The sequence below is a fragment of the Pithys albifrons genome, chromosome 29 (assembly GCF_047495875.1).
Source record: "Pithys albifrons albifrons isolate INPA30051 chromosome 29, PitAlb_v1, whole genome shotgun sequence".
NCBI lineage: Eukaryota > Metazoa > Chordata > Aves > Passeriformes > Thamnophilidae > Pithys > Pithys albifrons.
The window spans coordinates 3404595-3422443 of NC_092486.1; the positions used below are offsets into that span (position 1 = coordinate 3404595).

The 17849-nt window shown below is 51.5% G+C and overlaps 1 protein-coding gene across 1 annotated transcript in view; it reads left to right on the top strand.

Moving 5' to 3' along the window:
• BIN3 (bridging integrator 3) overlaps nt 1-17849 on the top strand; it is a 47892-nt gene that overhangs the window by 18573 nt on the left and 11470 nt on the right. The window contains exons 3-6 of the mRNA XM_071579282.1: nt 3492-3532; nt 4152-4213; nt 7834-7970; nt 9100-9140. Coding sequence (XP_071435383.1) covers nt 3492-3532; nt 4152-4213; nt 7834-7970; nt 9100-9140 — 281 coding nt within the window. The remainder of the gene's footprint in view (nt 1-3491; nt 3533-4151; nt 4214-7833; nt 7971-9099; nt 9141-17849) is intronic.

The window sequence follows — 17849 nt, forward strand, 5'->3', positions numbered from 1 at the left end:
ACAGCCTTTTCCTGGGTACGTGTGACCACTGACAGCTACTGGGAGCAGGAATCGCTGTGTGCTCTGCTGAGTGTTCTCAGCTTGGCCTCCTTGCCTGGGGATCTGCATGGTGGGAGCATGTGAGAGCAGGTTTTCCCTCTCTGGAGCACAGGGAGCCCTGCTCCTGGCTGGTTGGGTGGGATATCTGAGCTCCTGTGGTGCCAGTGGGAGCAGCAATGGCTGGGAGGCTCCGTGAGCTCCCAGACTGTGATGACTGGGAGCCAGTTGCTGCTTGTGGGCGTGAAAAATAAGAGCAATCCATGGGCAGCTGTCTCTGGAGAGATGGGCTGGGGATGTGAGTCAGGCCAGGCAGCTGAAGTGTCGCTGTGTGGGGTTGCCTGGGTCCTGTGAGGAAAGCACAAGGCTCTGGGAGGGGGTTTGGGAGGGTTGGGAAGGTTTGGAGCTCCACATCACCCATGGGGAAGTTTTGCCTTTTTAGAATGAATCACGGAATCCCTGAATGGTTTGGGTTGGAAAAAACCTTGAAGTTCATCCAGTCCCACCCCCTGCCATGGGCAGAGACATCTTCCACTATCCCAGGTTGCTCCAACCTGGCCTTGGACACTCCCAGGGATGGGGCAGCCACAGCTCCTCTGCCCAACCTGTGCCAGGGCCTGCCCACCCTCACAGCCAGGAATTCCTTCCCAATATCCCACCTAACCCTGCCCTGTGGCAGTGGGAAGCCATTCCCTGTGTCCTGTCCCTCCATCCTGAGGGAGCTGGGGGTGTTCAGCGTGGAGAAGAGGAGGCTCAGAGGTGACCTCAGCACTGTCTGGAACTCCCTGAAGGGAAGTTGTGGCCAGCTGGGGGTTGGTCTCTTCTCCCAGGCACTCAGCAATAGGACAAGGGGGCACGATGGGCTCAAGCTCTGCCAGGGGAAATTGAAGTTGGAGAGCAGAAAGAAATTGTTTGCAGAGAGAGTGCTCAGGGATTGGAATGGGCTGCCCAGAGAGGGGGTGGATTCCCCATCCCTGGAGGGTTTGAACCTGAGCTTGGCCGTGGCACTGAGTGCCATGATCTGGTAAAGGGACTGGAGTTGGACCAAGGGTTGGACTTGATGGTCTTGGAGGTCTTTTCCAACCCAATCCATTCTATGATTCTGTGATCCCTTGTCCCAGGTCCCTCTCCAGCTCTTGGAGCCCCTTTACCCACTGGAAGGGGCTCCATATCCATTAAGCAACGATGCTTTTACTAATTGCACAGAAATGAGGGAATCTAGCAGCAAAAAGTGACAGATAACCTGAATATTTTCAGGTAGTAGCATTTCATAACCAAACCCTCAAGTTTTTTGAGGAACTGCTTGCTGAGCAGACACAAAGAAGATCCTGCTGAACATGGAGAACTCTGGAGCTCCACACCAAGGGAACAACACTCCCAGCCTTCAAAGGACATATTTTTGAGTCATGCCCGACCCTCTCTGGTTTGCAACCAAAACAATTCACACCTAAGGCTTATAAATAGAGTGCAATACTCCCAGGTTATTTTAGCAGCCGGAACAGCCATGGAGATGGAGGGTGAGTTTTCCTCTGTGCTGGTTACCTGACCTCCCAGCACCAGCTGCCACGGATTTCTGCAGCTCCCCCAACCCCAGGCACAAAGTCGTGTGAGCTGCCCCCACACTGCTCCGTTCCTGTTCTCCAGAGCCCAATTTTAGCAGCACAAAAGGGAGCTGGAGCTCCGTGGAGGTTTTTGCAGCACCAGCAGCAGCAGGGAGAGCCAGCTCGCATCCCCCGGATGGTGGGAGCGGATGGTGTGGACAGCTGACCACTGGGCTGGGGCTGGGGCTGGGCTGCTCACTGCCTGCCTTCACATCGGGCTGGGTGACCTCCAGGACAGCCCAAAAAAACCCCACGAGGTTTCAAGAAAACTTGGATTTCACCTCCCATCCTAAAATTCCAATCTTTTAATTTGCTCGAAAATCAAGCATCCCTATTAAGCATTTTGCTGTTGCTTCAAGCCTGGGATTGAAATCCCGAGGACAGCGTGAAGGATTGGAACAAACCTTTGGATCCTTCTAGTCCTGGCTGCTTCCAGCACTCCACATTTCCTTAATAGCACAGGAGCTTGACAACACAAGTGAACCCAGCGCTGATCCCATGACAACAACCGCGCATGTATTTACTCTTGGCTGGTCAATTGAAATCCATTTGCTTCTTTGGTTGACGAGGTGTGGAATGAATGTTTCGAGTGTGTTAAAACAGTCAGCATGGAAAGAAAGTTCCCTAAAATATCTCCCATCGCTGCAGGTTTGCTGCCAGATAGCAAGTGGGAGGGAGCAGTCATTGAGGGAGCATGGGGAGAAGGCTGTGCCTGAGCTCTGAGCACAGCTTTCCCCTCCCTTTCTGAGGTGTCACAGTCCACTTGGATCGTTGCTCCAGGCCAAGGATTTCATGGGAGGGAGTTATTGCAGGGATGGGGAGCCTGTGGAGGGGTCGAGTCATACGGACATGGGAGGGCTCAGTAGTGGCTTGAGGGAGTTGGGGGGAGTTTAACCATCTTGGGGATGAGGAAGGAAGAAGCAGCTGGAGGGGGTCAGACCCCCCCTCAGTGTCCTTTGGAGCTGGAGGAGAGGGTCAGACCCCCCTCAGTGTCCTTTGGAGCTGGAGGAGAGGGTCAGAGCTCCCTCAGGGTCCTTTGGAGCTGGAGCAGAGGGTCAGACCCCCCTCAGTGTCCTTTGGAGCTGGAGCAGAGGGTCAGAGCTCCCTCAGGGTCCTTTGGAGCTGGAGCAGAGGGTCAGAGCTCCCTCAGTGTCCTTTGGAGCTGGAGCAGAGGGTCAGAGCTCCCTCAGGGTCCTTTGGAGCTGGAGCAGAGGGTCAGAGCTCCCTCAGTGTCCTTTGGAGCTGGAGCAGAGGGTCAGAGCTCCCTCAGGGTCCTTTGGAGCTGGAGCAGAGGGTCAGAGCTCCCTCAGTGTCCTTGTGAGCTGGAGCAGAGGGTCAGAGCTCCCTCAGTGTCCTTGTGAGCTGGAGCAGAGGGTCAGACCCCCCTCAGTGTCCTTTGGAGCTGGAGCAGAGGGTCAGACCCCCCCTGAGTGTCCTTTGGAGCTGGAGCAGAGGGTCAGAGCCCCCTGGGTGTCCTTTGGAGCTGGAGGAGAAGCAGCTCCTCTCAGTTTTTGGAAGTGGGCTCATCCCCCAAGCCCCACTCAAGCCGTGCTCAGTTGTGACCTCCCTGCTTTTGATCCATTCCCATTTATTCCATCAGCTTCCAATCCCTGTGCTGGGGCACATCTTTGGGGAGAGCTGACACGTTTGGTGGCAGAGTCTTTGCTCCAAGAGAGTCTGGAGTTAAAAAACCCCAAGACTTCCTTTCGTTTTCAAGCAATAACCCACTATAACCCACTTGTGCTTCCCAGGTTCAGGTCAGCATTTCCCAGGCACAGGTTTCCCTGCACAGGTTTGCCATTCCAGGCTCTCCTGCAGCCCCTTGGAGCTGATTTCCATCTCTTCTTTCCACAGGTGGAGAGAGACTTTGAAAGGGAATATGGAAAGCTGCAGCAGTGAGTATCAACCACACTGGTCAAACAGGACCATCCACATGCTCCTCCTCTGTCCTCTTCCTGCATCTTCCCAGGGAATTTTGGCCACTTTGCTCTTCCCAGTGAGCAAATCACTCACTGCCCTGTAATTCCTGGTTCTTTAGAGTTTCTCTGGTGTCTGAGTGTTGAAAGGTCTCCTAAGAAGTATTTGCAGTGGAGTTGAGGTTTGCAGATTATGGCAGCTCTAAAAAAGAGTGTAAAATTCCCAGAGAACTGTGGGCTCCCTGAACAGCCCAACATCTCTGAGGATCAGGAGTGGCTTTGCCACCCTAACTGTGTCACAGGAGTTCACACAGATCATCTGGAAGCATTTGGCTTTGCCATTTGTTCTGAGTGTGAGGACTTTAAGAAAATATGTGAACTGTGAATAAGAGATCACCAACTTGAAAAGGTTAAAAACCATCTGAAAACAACCCAAAAGGGTTGAGCTGCACTGAACTTCATAGAGCCTTGCCTGGATATTTTTAACTCCCACCAGAAGCCAGCATATTCAGCCCATAAATGATTTGTTGCATGTATGATACACTTGGGTTTCTTTCCTTCCAAGATTCCGACTTTGCCTTCTTCTCCCATCTTTCAGATTGGAAGATCAGACCAAAAAACTTCAGAAGGATATGAAGAAAAGCACAGATGCAGACTTGGGTAAGTGACTGTAGGATACATAGACTGTGAACTTGGCCACAAAGAGATGAAGTGACTTGCTCAAGATCACATGAGTAATGTGTGACAAGTCTGGAAAACAAACCCCGAGCTCAGTCAGTCCCACTCAGTTTGCTTCGTTACAAGGCCATCTGCGAGAGGGCTGTGAGCAGCAGCTCAGCCCAGGGAACACAGAGTGTGTTCCAGCCTCACTCCCTGTCTCCTGGGCTCTGTGGCCTTGGACAAATCCCTTTCTTTTCTTTGCCTCGGCTTCTGCAACTGAAAAATAGGTGTCATTATTGCAGTTAGCCAGGCAGGAGCAGCTCCAGCTGAGCCTCCTGTGTCAGCAGGGCATATTCACTTCCTTCAGGGAGGGGCTCTGAGCACTCTCTGAAGCCCCAGAAAGGTGGGATGAGGCTTTGAGGGGTCTGCAGAGCACAGGCTGTCCATGTTTCCTGTAGGAATTGCTGACCTGGCAGCTCTTTTTCAGGGATAACCCTTCTCATTCCCTGAGTGGCTTCTTCCTTTGGCCTCTCCTCATGGCAGTGGGCAATGTAGGAATAAAACAGCTCATCTCTGCCTGTATCCACCACAGCTGCATGTTGGGGGTGACATCTGCCCTTGCAGGTGTCCTGTCCCACCTCACAGCACCTCCCTGCTCCCTCCAGAGTTTCTCCAGTCAGAAACCAGTGTTCCCACACCACCAGTGGAGGGGAACTGGGAGCTGGTTATTGAACAGAGCAGGGCAGGAACCTGCAGCAAAGAGCTGCTTTAAACACAGATGGCTTTTCTCAGCATGTGCTTTGGAGCAGTCCCTGTTTGTGCCTGGCCCCCACAGCTCCAGAGCCAAGGCTGATGCACCAGTACAAACAGGTGTGGGCTGGACTGGGCCAGCGCTCATCCCGTGGGATTGGGGTCACAGCAGGGCAGGGGGGTGGGAAGAAGCCCCTCCAGCTGGCAAACCTGGGGCTTCCCATCATCCACACTCACCTGTGTGTCTGTGTGTGTGCCTGCCTGGATATTGGAGACACAAACACCAATCCGGGCTCTTGCTGTGCTCTCCCACCATTCCCACCACAGGGAGAGGGGTGGGAAAGGCAACACAAAGAGGCACTGCCTGGACTCTTTTCCAGGGTGAAAACTGCCCTTTCCGAGGACTCTGGTCATTGTCAGGGATCCTTGGTAAGTTTTTCCTTGTTAAGGATTCCCCTCCCCTCCCTTGCAGTGGGCGTTGTTTATATGGAGCATTTCAAGTCCCAGAGGAGCTGTGGGAGGACTTTCTTTTTCCGTTCTGCTACATGGCAGAGTCACAAATGAGCCTCGGCCAGATCCAGGAAGATCTGATTTCTCATTTAAAGGCATGAAATCATGAGTGTAGGGGAAGATGTCGAGCACAGTCTGCTGAGGGATGGCTGAGGGAAAAGGAGGCAGATCAGATCAATGCCAGAGGGTTGCTCTCCTCACCTGGCAGTGCCCATTCCCAAGGGGACATCACTGTGCTTGCTCAACCAACATCCAGCCCCCGGATCCGACAGGGATAGCAGTTTATCCACAGTGTTGTGTCCTCCTGTCTGATCCCTCTGAGCTGAGGGGGTTGGTTATTCACTGCCTGCAAACACTTCCTGGCAAACTGGACCTGGTGGCTCGAGTCTCCACCTTCTTCCCAAAAAACTCAGAACAAGACCAATTCTTCTGTCTGCACAAAAATATCCCTGTGAGGCTCTTCCAGCTACAACAGCGTGGCTGGAACAGGGAATGGGATATCAGCAGCACTCCCTGTCCTGTGGCTAAAGATCACTCACCCCCCTCCCCACCCTCCCTCCAAACAAAACAGGACCTTGAGGAGCAGAAGGATGTTGTTTAACTGGAGATAAAAGGTTGAAATGAGGTGCAGGTAACCCACTGGATCCCCCTGGCTCAGGTTTGCTCTCTGGCTGGTCTCCATTGCTTTTATCAGATTTAAACAAGCAAGGCTGTAAAGTCCTCAATTGCCTTAGTTAGAGCTGCATCTCACATGTTTTCTGAGCAAAGAGCAGTGCAGACCCTGTTGAAGCCCACCCTGAGGGGTGGGTGATCCTGTCTCATTCTCTTCTCCCTCTTCCCTCTCCTTTTCCTGCCTTGGGACCCTCAGAGCCCCCCACAGTGCCTTTCCAGCACCCTACAGATGAGGTCAGCAATTCAGGGGAAATTCCTGACCCAAATTCTCCAGGAACATTCCCAAACCCCACCAATTCCCACCCTCCCAGTGTGACCCCACCGCTCGCAGCCTCTCCCCTCCCTCCGGTTCACTTTCAATCCTATCCTATGAAGGGAAACTAATTTTTCTTCCAGCTGAAGGAGTTGTGCCATTCTGTCCCATTCTGGCACAAATCCCTCCTCTGATGTGGTCACACATATGGATTATATCCCATCTGTTTAAAGGTTTAAGTGCCTAAAGCCTTAATGTTTGGATAATAGATGGATACGGTAGCTTTGTTATTCCGTAGTCGGAGCCTCGCTCTGCATTTTGCTCCCCAGCTCTGCAGCTTCTGAGCTCTCTGTATAATTGTGTGTAACCTTTCAATCAGAATGTTTAACCCCTTGATTTATGATCTTAAGCCCCATTATTCAGATGGCTTTAACTTTTAATATCTGAGGGAGTACAGTAGGAGCCTTTCCAAAGCTGCTCCGTGGCACAGCTCAAGCATCTGCCTTTGTGATCTCAAACTGGAATAACTTCCAGCACTGAGGAAAAAGAACATTTTTTTTTTTAGTACCAGTGACTGTTTTTTTGGTCTGTTTTATCCCTGTTTATAGTGATGCTTTCCTTGTTAATAATCTTTCCTTCCATTATGTACCTTAGCTAATTTCTTGTTCTTTTGTAGTGCTTCTCTCAGAGGGGTTGAATTTTCCCTTTGAAGAACAAGTGTTTGGAAAAAGAGGGATGTGTCTGATGGGAAACAAGCTCAGTGAGACAGGAGCTGAAGCCCATCAGAGCATGGCCTGGTGCTTCTGGACTTCTTGGTGGCACTCCCAGGGTCTGAAGGGGCTTTGCTTTCCCCCTGGTTTGTTCTTCACAGGCACAAAGTTTGGGCTTCTTGAGGGGAAAATGCTTGACTTGTGTCCCTTCTGCTGGAGAGGAAAAGAGAAACCTCCTCTTCCAGCCCTGTCAGTCTGGTCCTTTCCCACTAAATCCACTTCAAATATATATTTTTTTTGTAAAACCATTTGAAAGACTTAATGGGCTGTGATTTTTTCTCATTGTGGAAGAGCTGTAGTGAGGCTGAGAGTGACACTTAATAGTCTGTCGAGAAAAGATGTATAAAAACCCCCATCTAGGGCTTTTTTTTTTTTAAGAGAACAGCACTTTTGTTAGTCTGGGATTATTTCTGGCAGCATCACAAGCCATACATTTCAGTGGTTCAGGCTTAACTTATATAAAAACAGTTCTCTGGGTGTTTACATGAATGAATTGGTGGCTTTTCCTTTCTTTTCTCTCAGCCCCCAGTGAGTATCTCCCTGGAAGGTTGTGCCAAACCCCTGCAGGTGCCCCATTTTTGCCCACCTGCCCTGTGTGGTTGTTTGTGCCAGCCCTGGCAGGGGGAGTCATGACCCTCTGTGGTTTCTTTTCCCTGCTCCCACAGCCATGTCCAAGTCTGCTGTGAAAATCTCTTCAGACCTGCTGTCCAACCCCCTGTGTGAGCAGGAGCCCGAATTCCTGGAGATGGTCACGGCCTTCGACACGGCCATGAAGAGGATGGACTCCTTCAACCAGGAGAAGGTAAGCTGGCTTTGGTTGGAGAAGGGGAGAGCAGGATGTGCTGCTGGCATAGAATTCCAGAGTGCTTTGGATTGGAAGGGTCCTTAAAGCCCATCCAGTGCCACCCCCTGCCATGGCAGGGACACCTTCCACTAGTCCAGGATAGTCCAACCTGCCTTTGGACACTTCCAGGGATAGGGCAGCCACAACTGGTCTGGGAATTCCATCCCACCTCATCACCACTCTCACAGGGAGGAATTTCTTCCCACTTAGAGGTGACCACAGCACTGTCTGGAACTCCCTGAAGGGAAGTTGTGGCCAGCTGGGGGTTGGTCTCTTCTCCCAGGCACTCAGCAATAGGACAAGGGGGCACGATGGGCTCAAGCTCTGCCAGGGGAAATTGAAGTTGGAGAGCAGAAAGAAATTCTTTGCAGAGAGAGTGCTCAGGGATTGGAATGGGCTGCCCAGAGAGGGGGTGGATTCCCCATCCCTGGAGGGTTTGCACCTGAGCTTGGCCGTGGCACTGAGTGCCATGATCTGGTAAAGGGGCTGGAGTTGGACCAAGGGTTGGACTGGATGATCTCGGAGGGCATTTCCAACCCAATCCATTCTGTGATTCTGTGGATGTGGCACTGAGGGAGAATCCACCATGGCTTGATCCAACCCCACTGTGATCACCAGCCCAGGGCACAGAGTGCCCTGGGCTGGTGATCACAGTGGGGTTGGATCAAGGGTTGGACTTGATGATCTCGGGGGGCTTTTCCAACCCAATCCATTCTGTGATTCTATCCCATCTAACTCTGTCCCTTGGCAATGGAAAGCCATTCCCCCTTATCCCATCACTCCATGCCTTGCCCAGAGTCCTTGTGTCTCACCCTTCCAGGCAGATCCTCCTTCCCTTTTTATCAACATCTCCAAGACTTTTCCCACAGGAGTTTCTCTCCAATCTCACCCTTCCCACTCTGGTTGCACTTGGGATTTCAGCTCACCCTGAGCACATGGGGGGAATTTGTTCCTTTTTGGTTAAAGGCTGTTCTGTTGTGCCCAGAATCCCAAACCATCCCAGGATGGGCTCTGTACAAACCCATCCTTGTGCAAACTGGCTTTTCCAACCAACCTGACATCCAGTCATCCCTTCTGCTTTCCACAGGTGAATCAGATCCAGAAGACAGTCATAGAACCTTTGAAAAAGTAAGTACCAAAATAGAGTAAGTACCAACATCCTTATTTGTCAGAGTCCTGTGTTTCAGGGATGGGGATCATGGTGGTGCCAGGCTGGGAATCAGCTCTGTCTTCACAGCACAATTAACACTGAAATGTGTTAAAGAAACCAACTACTCTTGTGTTTATGGGTTGGTTTCTACCAACACTTTGTTCCAGAAAAGAAGCAAAAACCACTCAGGGATCTTCCACAGAGACACATCCAGGGTGGGGAGAAACTGGTTGAGCAGAAGTTTCTTTCCTTTGGAAGTTTTCTAAAGAAAAAAGGATAAAGTCAGAGTTCTTGGATGTTTATAATTAATATTCCCATGCAAGGAAGGAAGAAATGTTGCAAAGCCTTTGTAGCCAAAGAGGTGGGAAATGCAGAGAGGAAAACACCCAAATTCCAGTTTTGTCACCCTGGTCTCCTCTGGCATCCACAATTCCCACCTTTCCCAGGGTCACAAGTTGTACCTTGAAACCTTCCAGGATAATTCAATTCTCTCCCACATACCCTCTGAAATCCTGAGATTGGCTGTTTTGTTACAAGAACAGAGCAAAGGGAGCAAAAAATAAAATGAAATTGCTGTAATATGACAGTAAGTGTTGCAAATTGCTGAATAACAATTTCAGTTTAGGTTTGACACACAGAGGGTTGTTGTGGTTTTGGGTCGGGTTTTTTTTTTTTTCTTAAGTTGTTGTTTCTGCCCAAATCTGAAAGTAAAATCTCCTGTATCACTTAACACCTGAGGTTACAGAATGTTCCTGTCTGGGGGGTGTTTGGTGACTCAAGTTTTACCTTTGTCGTCTTTCCACGACCAGAAATTCTTGCTTATTTAAGGGGAAAAAAAATGAAGAAAGAAGGAAAGAAAAAGCTAAAAATCCCAGCCTTTTGCTGTGGAATTGTGTTGCTTATTATCTAGATTGTCCTCATGAAAGATACATTAACTTTTTCTTCCAGCATTCTGTTAAAATTGGAAGAACTTGTGTTTCTGAAATATTCTGGTTTTTTCCTCCAGCTTGTGTTTGTTAATGAAATGAAAAGACAATCCCTGCAAACCTGCCTTGTGTTTGAAATCCTGGGGTGCTTAATTGAGGAGAATAAAGACATTTCCTTGTGTCCATGGCTGTGAAGATGCTCCAAGGTGTGGAGCCCCTCTGGAAAAGGCTGGGAGAGGCTGGGGGTGTTCAGCTGGAGAAGAGGAGGGTCCAGGGAGACCTGAGAGCCCCTTCCAAGGCCTAAAGGGGCTCCAGGAGAGCTGGAGAGGGACTTGGGACAAGGGATGGAGGGACAGGACACAGGGAATGGTTTAGATGGGATATTGGCAAGGGATTCCTGGCTGGGAATGATGGGATTGTCCAGCCTGGAGAAGAGAAGGATTCCAGGAGATCTTGGAGCGTCTTCCAGAGTTTAAAGGGGCTCCAGGAAAGCTGGAGAGGGACTTGGGAAAAGGGATGGAGAAACAGGACACAGGGAATGGCTTCCCACTGCCAGAGGGGAGGGATAGATGGGATATTGGGAAGGAATCCTTCCCTGTGAGGGTGGGGAGGCCTGGAATGGATTTCCCAGAGGATGCTCCATCCCTGGAAGTGTCCAAGGCCAAATTGGATGGTGTTTGGAGCAGCCTGGGAAGGTGGAAGGTGTCCCTAGAACTGGATGATCCTTAAGATCCCTTCCCACCCAACCCATTCCATGATCCCATGACACGGGACCATCAGTTATCTGTCCAGTCCTGTGTTTACTCCAACATCCTGGCTGCTCTCCAGGCTTGGCAATTCTCTCCAACTCCCTACATTTCCACTGGCCTAGAATGTGATATTTTTCCCACCCTTCCTGCCCTTTGGCACCTGCAAACCATCACTGGGTGCTCTTCACCAGCTTGTGTTTCATGCTGGGGGAGCTGCATCTCCACACCAGGCACAAAAACCTGCCCTTCCTTCCCTCCCCCTTCCCTTTGTAGGTGCATCCCCAGCCAGGAACTTTCCTGAGGAGCCCAAGGGTCCATTTTGAGGCTAATGAGATGCAGGAGAGAAGTGCAGAGTTTGCACCTCCCCTTGTCCTGCTGGCAAATAAACCCCAGCGACATTTCTGGGATGAAAGTTGCAGATTAATGAAAGCTGCCTTGAGGAACTCTTCTCATTTCCAGTTAGGTGTTCCTTCCCCTCGCTCAGGCAGCTCTCCCAAGCCTCTCCCAAATTTGCTTTGACCCAGAAAAAAGGCTTTTTTTGCTCCAACAGCTGCACTTTATTACATCTTCACTGGTGGTCTTTCATAGTTTATTAGCCAAAGAAACAGATAAGTTTAATCCAGACAATTATCATTAGTGGTAATATATTGTAATCAGAGGCACATGGGCTGTAAAATCTCCATTCAGTTGTCCAGGGATTGGAGTTTTCAGGCAAATATTGGGGAATTTGTTAAACCACGTTGGAAAAAAGCAGTAGTAGATTTAGAGGGAGGGGTTAGAGGCTTGTATTGTTTAAACCCTTCTCCTTCTGGGTTATTCATAATTTGGCTTTTTGAGCCCCTTGGCTGGGAATTACTCATTTCTTTTCAGGGCAGGAGCAAACTCCAGTGAGAATATTGCATAGTTCAGTGGTGGGTTGGGCAGGGAGCTGGGCAGGGTCAGCAGGGATCGGCTCCTCTTTGGGAGATGCCTGTGCAATTTCACACCAGATCAGCAGATCTGGGGCAAAGGGAATAAAAACCAGCTGGTTTTTCCTTCCCTCTCCCAGCTCTTCCCTCTAGCCTGGGTGAGCAGCCAGGGCAGGGATTGGTGATGTTGTCTTAGTGTTGCATTTAAGGAAGGAAGCAGCTTAAATAGGCCAGGTGGTTTGGAGATCCACAGGATTTAGTGCCTTTCACGTTCAGAGCTGATTTTCAGGGCTGCAGGGTCTCAATTTAACAGCCTTTGTCTGAACCCCCCCTGAGCAAGGGGGTGTTGTGCTCACCTGGCACTGCACCATTCCCTTGGCTCTGAGCATGGACCTGCTCCCGGAACTGGAAGGGTTTGGCCATGGGGATGTTGTGGTCACTCTGGCACGGTGTAATCCCCTTGGAGCTTTGTCCTGCTCCCAAAACTGGAGAGGGTTTGGCCATGGGAGTGTCACAGTCACCCTGGCGTGGTACCATCCCCTTGGCTCTGAGGATGATCCTGCTCCCAGAGTTAGCAGAAGGTTTGGCCATGGAAATATCCTGGTCACCCCAACATGGTACCATCCCCGTGACTCTGAGGATGGTCCTGCTCCCAAAACTGGAGAGGCTTTGGCCATGGGAATGTTGTGCTCACCCTGGCACAGTATGATGCCTTTGACCCCATGGTCCTGCTCCCAAAACTGGAGAGGGTTTGGCCATGGGAGTGTCACAGTCACCCTGGCGTGGTACCATCCCCTTGGCTCTGAGGATGGTCCTGCTGCCAGAGTTAGCAGAAGGTTTGGACATGGAAATGTCCTGACCACCCTGGCGTGGTACCATCCCCATGACTCTGAGGATGGTCCTGCTCCCAGGATTGGAGAGTCTTTGGCCATGGGAATGTCATGGTAACCCTGGCACAGTATAATGCCTTTGACTCCATGGTCCTGCTCCCAAAACTGGAGAGGGTTTGGCCATGGGAGTGTCACAGTCACCCTGGCGTGGTACCATCCCCTTGGCTCTGAGGATGGTCCTGCTGCCAGAGTTAGCAGAAGCTTTGGCCATGGGGTCGTCCTGGCCACTCCAACATGGTACCATCCTCATGACTCTGAGGATGATCCTGCTCCCAGAACTGGGGGGTGTTTGGCCATGGAAATATCCTGGCCACCCTGGCATGGTGCCATCCCCATGACTCTGAGGATGATCCTGCTCCCAGAACTGGCAGAGGGTTTGGCCATGGCGTTGTCCTGGTCACCCTGGCAGGGGTGACACAGAGGGTGCTGCCAGTGGGGTGCCACCACTCAGGACTGGGTGTCAGCCCAGTTGGGACACCCCAGGGTCCCACTCCATCCTCTGCCATCACCACACCATTCCCATCACCCCCTAAAGGGCCTTTCCTGGTGGCACCCACAGCCAGTCTCGGGCCAGGAGCAGCTCCAGGGGTGCCACACCGGAAGCAGGAAAAGCCGCTTTCCTGTCCTTACCAAGCCCCTAATGAGGATTTGGAGGCCAAGCAGCCACATGGCTCCTGCACTGCCTAATCCCCCCTGTGCCACTGCACCCCTCGCCCTGCACTGTGCCCTCCCCTCGGAAGGGCTGGGTTTCATTTCCCCCTTCCTGGTGGGTGGGCAGCGTGTGGGCACGGGCTGAGGAATGGCAGGAATCCCCTGAGCCGTCCTGGTGCCTCTCCCAGATTCCCCTCCCCTCAGCTGATGCTCCCCAGCTCTGTTATTCCTCTTTTTTCTCCCAGCCCCTTTCCTTTTGCTCTCATTATCATCCCTAAAATAATGCCATAGGGAAGAGCCACCTGTGTGCCAGCTCAGTCCAGCCCAGTCCAGCCAGTGGGAGTGTTTGAGAAGCTTGAAAAGGGGGAGAAATAAAAGTTTTACCATTATTTTTCCCTGTGCCAAAGCCCTAACACCTCATTCCCATTGCTGGCATTAGAAATGGACTGGAAAAAGCCACAGGATGAGGATTTGGGATGGAGAGGACAAGGAGAAGAGCTGCAGGTGGAGAGGTGATGGGATGTTCCCACTCCTCCAGCATCCCCACCATCCCCATCCTGGCCTTCCCAGCAAAGAGATGGCGAGAAGTTTTCAATTTCCAAGCCCCAGACTTGTCAGCTGGGCTGACAAACAGACAGCTCCAGCAGTGCTGGGAATCCTGGGGGCACTTTCATCTCCCCTGGCAGTGCCTCTCCAGCCCCATCCTTTAATTACGGGAAGCTGAAGGGAGGCTGGCGTGGAGACGAGGTGGCAACATGATTTATAATTCAGAGGATGGGGTGATTTAGATGTTTTCCCAAGGATAACCTGTCATCCTAAGAGGAGTTCACCAGCAGGTTCCCCCTCTCTCCCCCTGCAGCAGCAGGGAGATGGTAATTTGTATTTTCCTTTCGTTATCCCTGTGGATCTCCCCTCACCTGCTCCTCTTAAGCTGCCTGGGCTGTAATCCCCTCTCAGCTGCCTTCCCTAAAAAGTGACAGGGAACAACAGCAGATTATTCCACAAGCTGATTTTGTGGTAGGGGCTCTAATACCCCGTGCTGCTGTTTTACCTTCACTTCCCCACCATTCTCACCAAAATTTATTAAAATCGGCCTTGATGTTCTTTGTTTTATGTAAAAAAAAATTAGAACTTGGATAGTAAAGGACAGTGGTGAGGATTTGGGATTGGTTATGGCTGTCAGAGCCCCTCATTCCTGTGGAAGCAGGGGCTGGGAGAGCACAGGAAGGAAGCTGATTCTGGGATTATTGATAAGATTAAATATAAGGAAATGTTTTTTCTTGAAAAGGATTGTTGGAACGGACTGGCCAGGGCAGTGGTGAAGTCTCCATGTCTGGAAGTGTTCAAAAAACATGTGGATGTGGCACTTGGGGACACGGTTTAGTGGTGAACCTGGTGGTGGTGCTGGGTCATAGAATCACAGAATGGATTGGGTTGGAAAAGCCCTCCGAGATCATCAAGTCCAACCCTTGATCCAACCCTACTGTGATCACCAGCCCAGGGCACTCTGTGGGCATTGGAATGGGCTGCCCAGAGAGGGGGTGGATTCCCCATCCCTGGAGGGTTTGAAGCTGAGCTTGGCCGTGGCACTGAGTGCCATGATCTGGTAAAGGGACTGGAGTTGGACCAAGGGTTGGATTTGATGATCTCAGAGGTCTCTTCCAACCCAAGTGAGAAGAAAAGAGCAACGAGGCTGGAGAAGGGACTGGAGCACAAGTGCTGTGGGGAGAGGCTGAGGGAGCTGGGGGTGTTCAGCCTGGAGAAGAGGAGGCTCAGAGGTGACCTCAGCACTGTCTGGAACTGCCTGAAGGGAAGTCCTGGCCAGCTGGGGGTTGGTCTCTTCTCCCAGGCACTCAGCAATAGGACAAGGGGGCATGATGGGCTCAAGCTCTCCCAGGGGAAATTGAGGTTGGAGAGCAGAAAGAAATTCTTTGCAGAGAGAGTGCTCAGGGATTGGAATGGGCTGCCCAGAGAGGGGGTGGATTCCCCATCCCTGGAGGGTTTGAAACTGAGCTTGGCCGTGGCACTGAGTGCCATGATCTGGTAAAGGGACTGGAGTTGGACCAAGGGTTGGACTTGATGATCTGGGAGGGCTTTTCCAACCCAATCCATTCTGTGATTCTGTGGATGTTGCACTGAGGGAGAATCCACCACATCTTGATCCAACCCCACTGTGATCACCAGCCCAGGGCACTCTGTGCCCTGGGCTGGTGATCACAGTGGGGTTGGATCAAGGGTTGGACTTGATGATCTGGGAGGGCTTTTCCAACCCAATCCATTCTATGATTCTGTGATTTGTGCCAGGCTCTGCACCAGCAGCTTTGTAAATAACATGCATGGGATGGTTGGGAAGACTCTGGGCCGACATGTGAAGTTGTGAAGTCGTCGGAATAACTTGGCACTGGCACGAGCCTCTATCTCCCTGTTGCCCTGCACGGGTGGTCACCACCCCTGGCACTGCACTTGGGATCATGTTTCTGTCCACACAGGGAGAAAAAAACCTGGGCAGGGCTTCAGCATGGGCAGCAAACCCTTTCTTTGTGAAACCAGGGGGATTTCAGAGCTGCTGGTTCACAGGGAGTTCAGGTTGGAGGGATTCCTTTGGGATCCAGAGGCAGCTTTGCCTCAATCCACAGGAGCTGAACAAGGAGCATCCTCCCCTCTGCTTGAGCTGAGCTAATCCTGCGTGAAAATTAAACCAGGTGGCATGGCTGGCACAGGGAGAGCTTGGTGGGCATGGGAAAAGCTCAGCTGGCACAGGGAGAGCTTGGTGGGCATGGGAAAAGCTCGAGTGGCACAGGGAGAGCTTGGTGGGCATGGGAAAAGCTCAGCTGGCACAGAGAGAGCTTGGTGGGCATGGGAAAAGCTCGGGTGGCACGGGAAGGGCTTGGCTGACATGTTGGAGGCACAACTGACCCAATCCTTCCTGCTGGTGCTGGAGGTGAAGGACCACCACAGTGGCACAAGCTCAGGAAGTGATAGGACAAAGGGGAAGGGGTTTAAACTAGAAAAGGGGGGATTTAAATTAGATATTAGGAGGAAATCCTTCCCTGTGAGAGTGGGCAGGCCCTGACACAGGTTAGGCAGAGAAGCTGTGGCTGCCCCATCCCTGGAAGTGTCCAAGACCAGGTTGGACAAGGCTTGGAGCAACCTGAGCTAGTGGAAGGTGTTCCTGCCTATGGTTGAGTCTGGAAAGAGATGATTTAAGTTCCTTTCCAACCCAGCCCATGCCAGGATTCAATGATTTCCAGGAACTCAGGACTCTCAGAGCCGGGCAGGGCTGTGGATCCAGGGAGTTGAGCCCCCCCTTCTCTCTGAAATTCAGCATATAATCTATGCATTAAAAGTCCTTGGGAGGCAGTGGTTGCTGTGCCTACACAGTAACAGCCTCTTCACATCCAGCCCTGTAGATATTTTTTAAAGCACTGCCAGAGTACAGTGTCCCTCCATCACGGGCTGCAATATTGATACTGGGAATAAAAAGAGGGGGGGAAAAATCAAAATCGAGCCTTTTTTTCCTTTCTAAAACCCAGATTTAACTTCAAAGTGAATGGAAACTGCGTTGCTGATTGTCTTCTGTGTCCTCACTCGCCGCTTGCCTGAGCCAAAGGGTTTGCCCTTCCCTGCAGAGCGGGTTTGGGGGTGGATGTGTGTGGATTCTCTGGGGTCTTGTGGCTCTGGTAATGCAGGAGCACCATGGAAGTGCCAGGGAAAGGCTGGGCCATCAGGGAGACACCCCTAAAAGGTGGTTTGAGGTGCCAGCACAAGGCTGAGTGGGTTTGAGGCATCTCAGTGGGTGTTTTCCAGGGACTGATGGATGTGCAGGGAGTGATGGCCACATCCAGGACATGCTCAGTGCTTGGTGCACAGGTGGGAGGGGAGGATTTCCCAGCCTCAGACCATCTCCCCTGACATTCCCATGTCCAAATTCTTGCTTTGGAGGAGCAGCTTGTGGTGGAGGAGCAGCTCAGCTCTCCCTCCTGGTCCTTATTCTGCCCTGCTTTAGGTCTGAGGTTGTGTGTTGTTGCCAAACCTCCACCATCAAGGAAGGAACATAAAATAAAGCCAAGAGAGCCTCTGGCCTGGTGGGATCCATCCTGTCCATCATGGATAACTGGGAGAAATTCCTGCAGAAGCTGCAACCTCCAGTGCTCACATCAAGTCTGTGCTGTTGGCAAAAAACACCCATTTTGAGGAGACCTGGTTTAAAACCAGCCCTGGAAGTGTTCCAGGCCAGGCTGGACAGGGTTTGGAGCCTCCTGGTCTTGTGGAACATGTCCCTGCCCATGGGATTGGAACTAGATGGTCCCTGAGGTCCCTTGCAACCCAAACCATTCCATGATTCTATGAAACCAAACCATTATTCCATGAGACCTCTCAACATTCCCTTCCCTTCCCATCCTCCGTGCCCTCCTTCCCTCCCATCCCTACTCCCCTAACCCCTTTCCCAGCGTGTTTTTGGACTTTAATAAAGAGGTTGGGGATATTTTAGCAGCCCAGGAGCTGGTGAGGCCATGCCTGGAGCTTGGTGCATCCAGGACATGCCACCCATTTAAATATAAT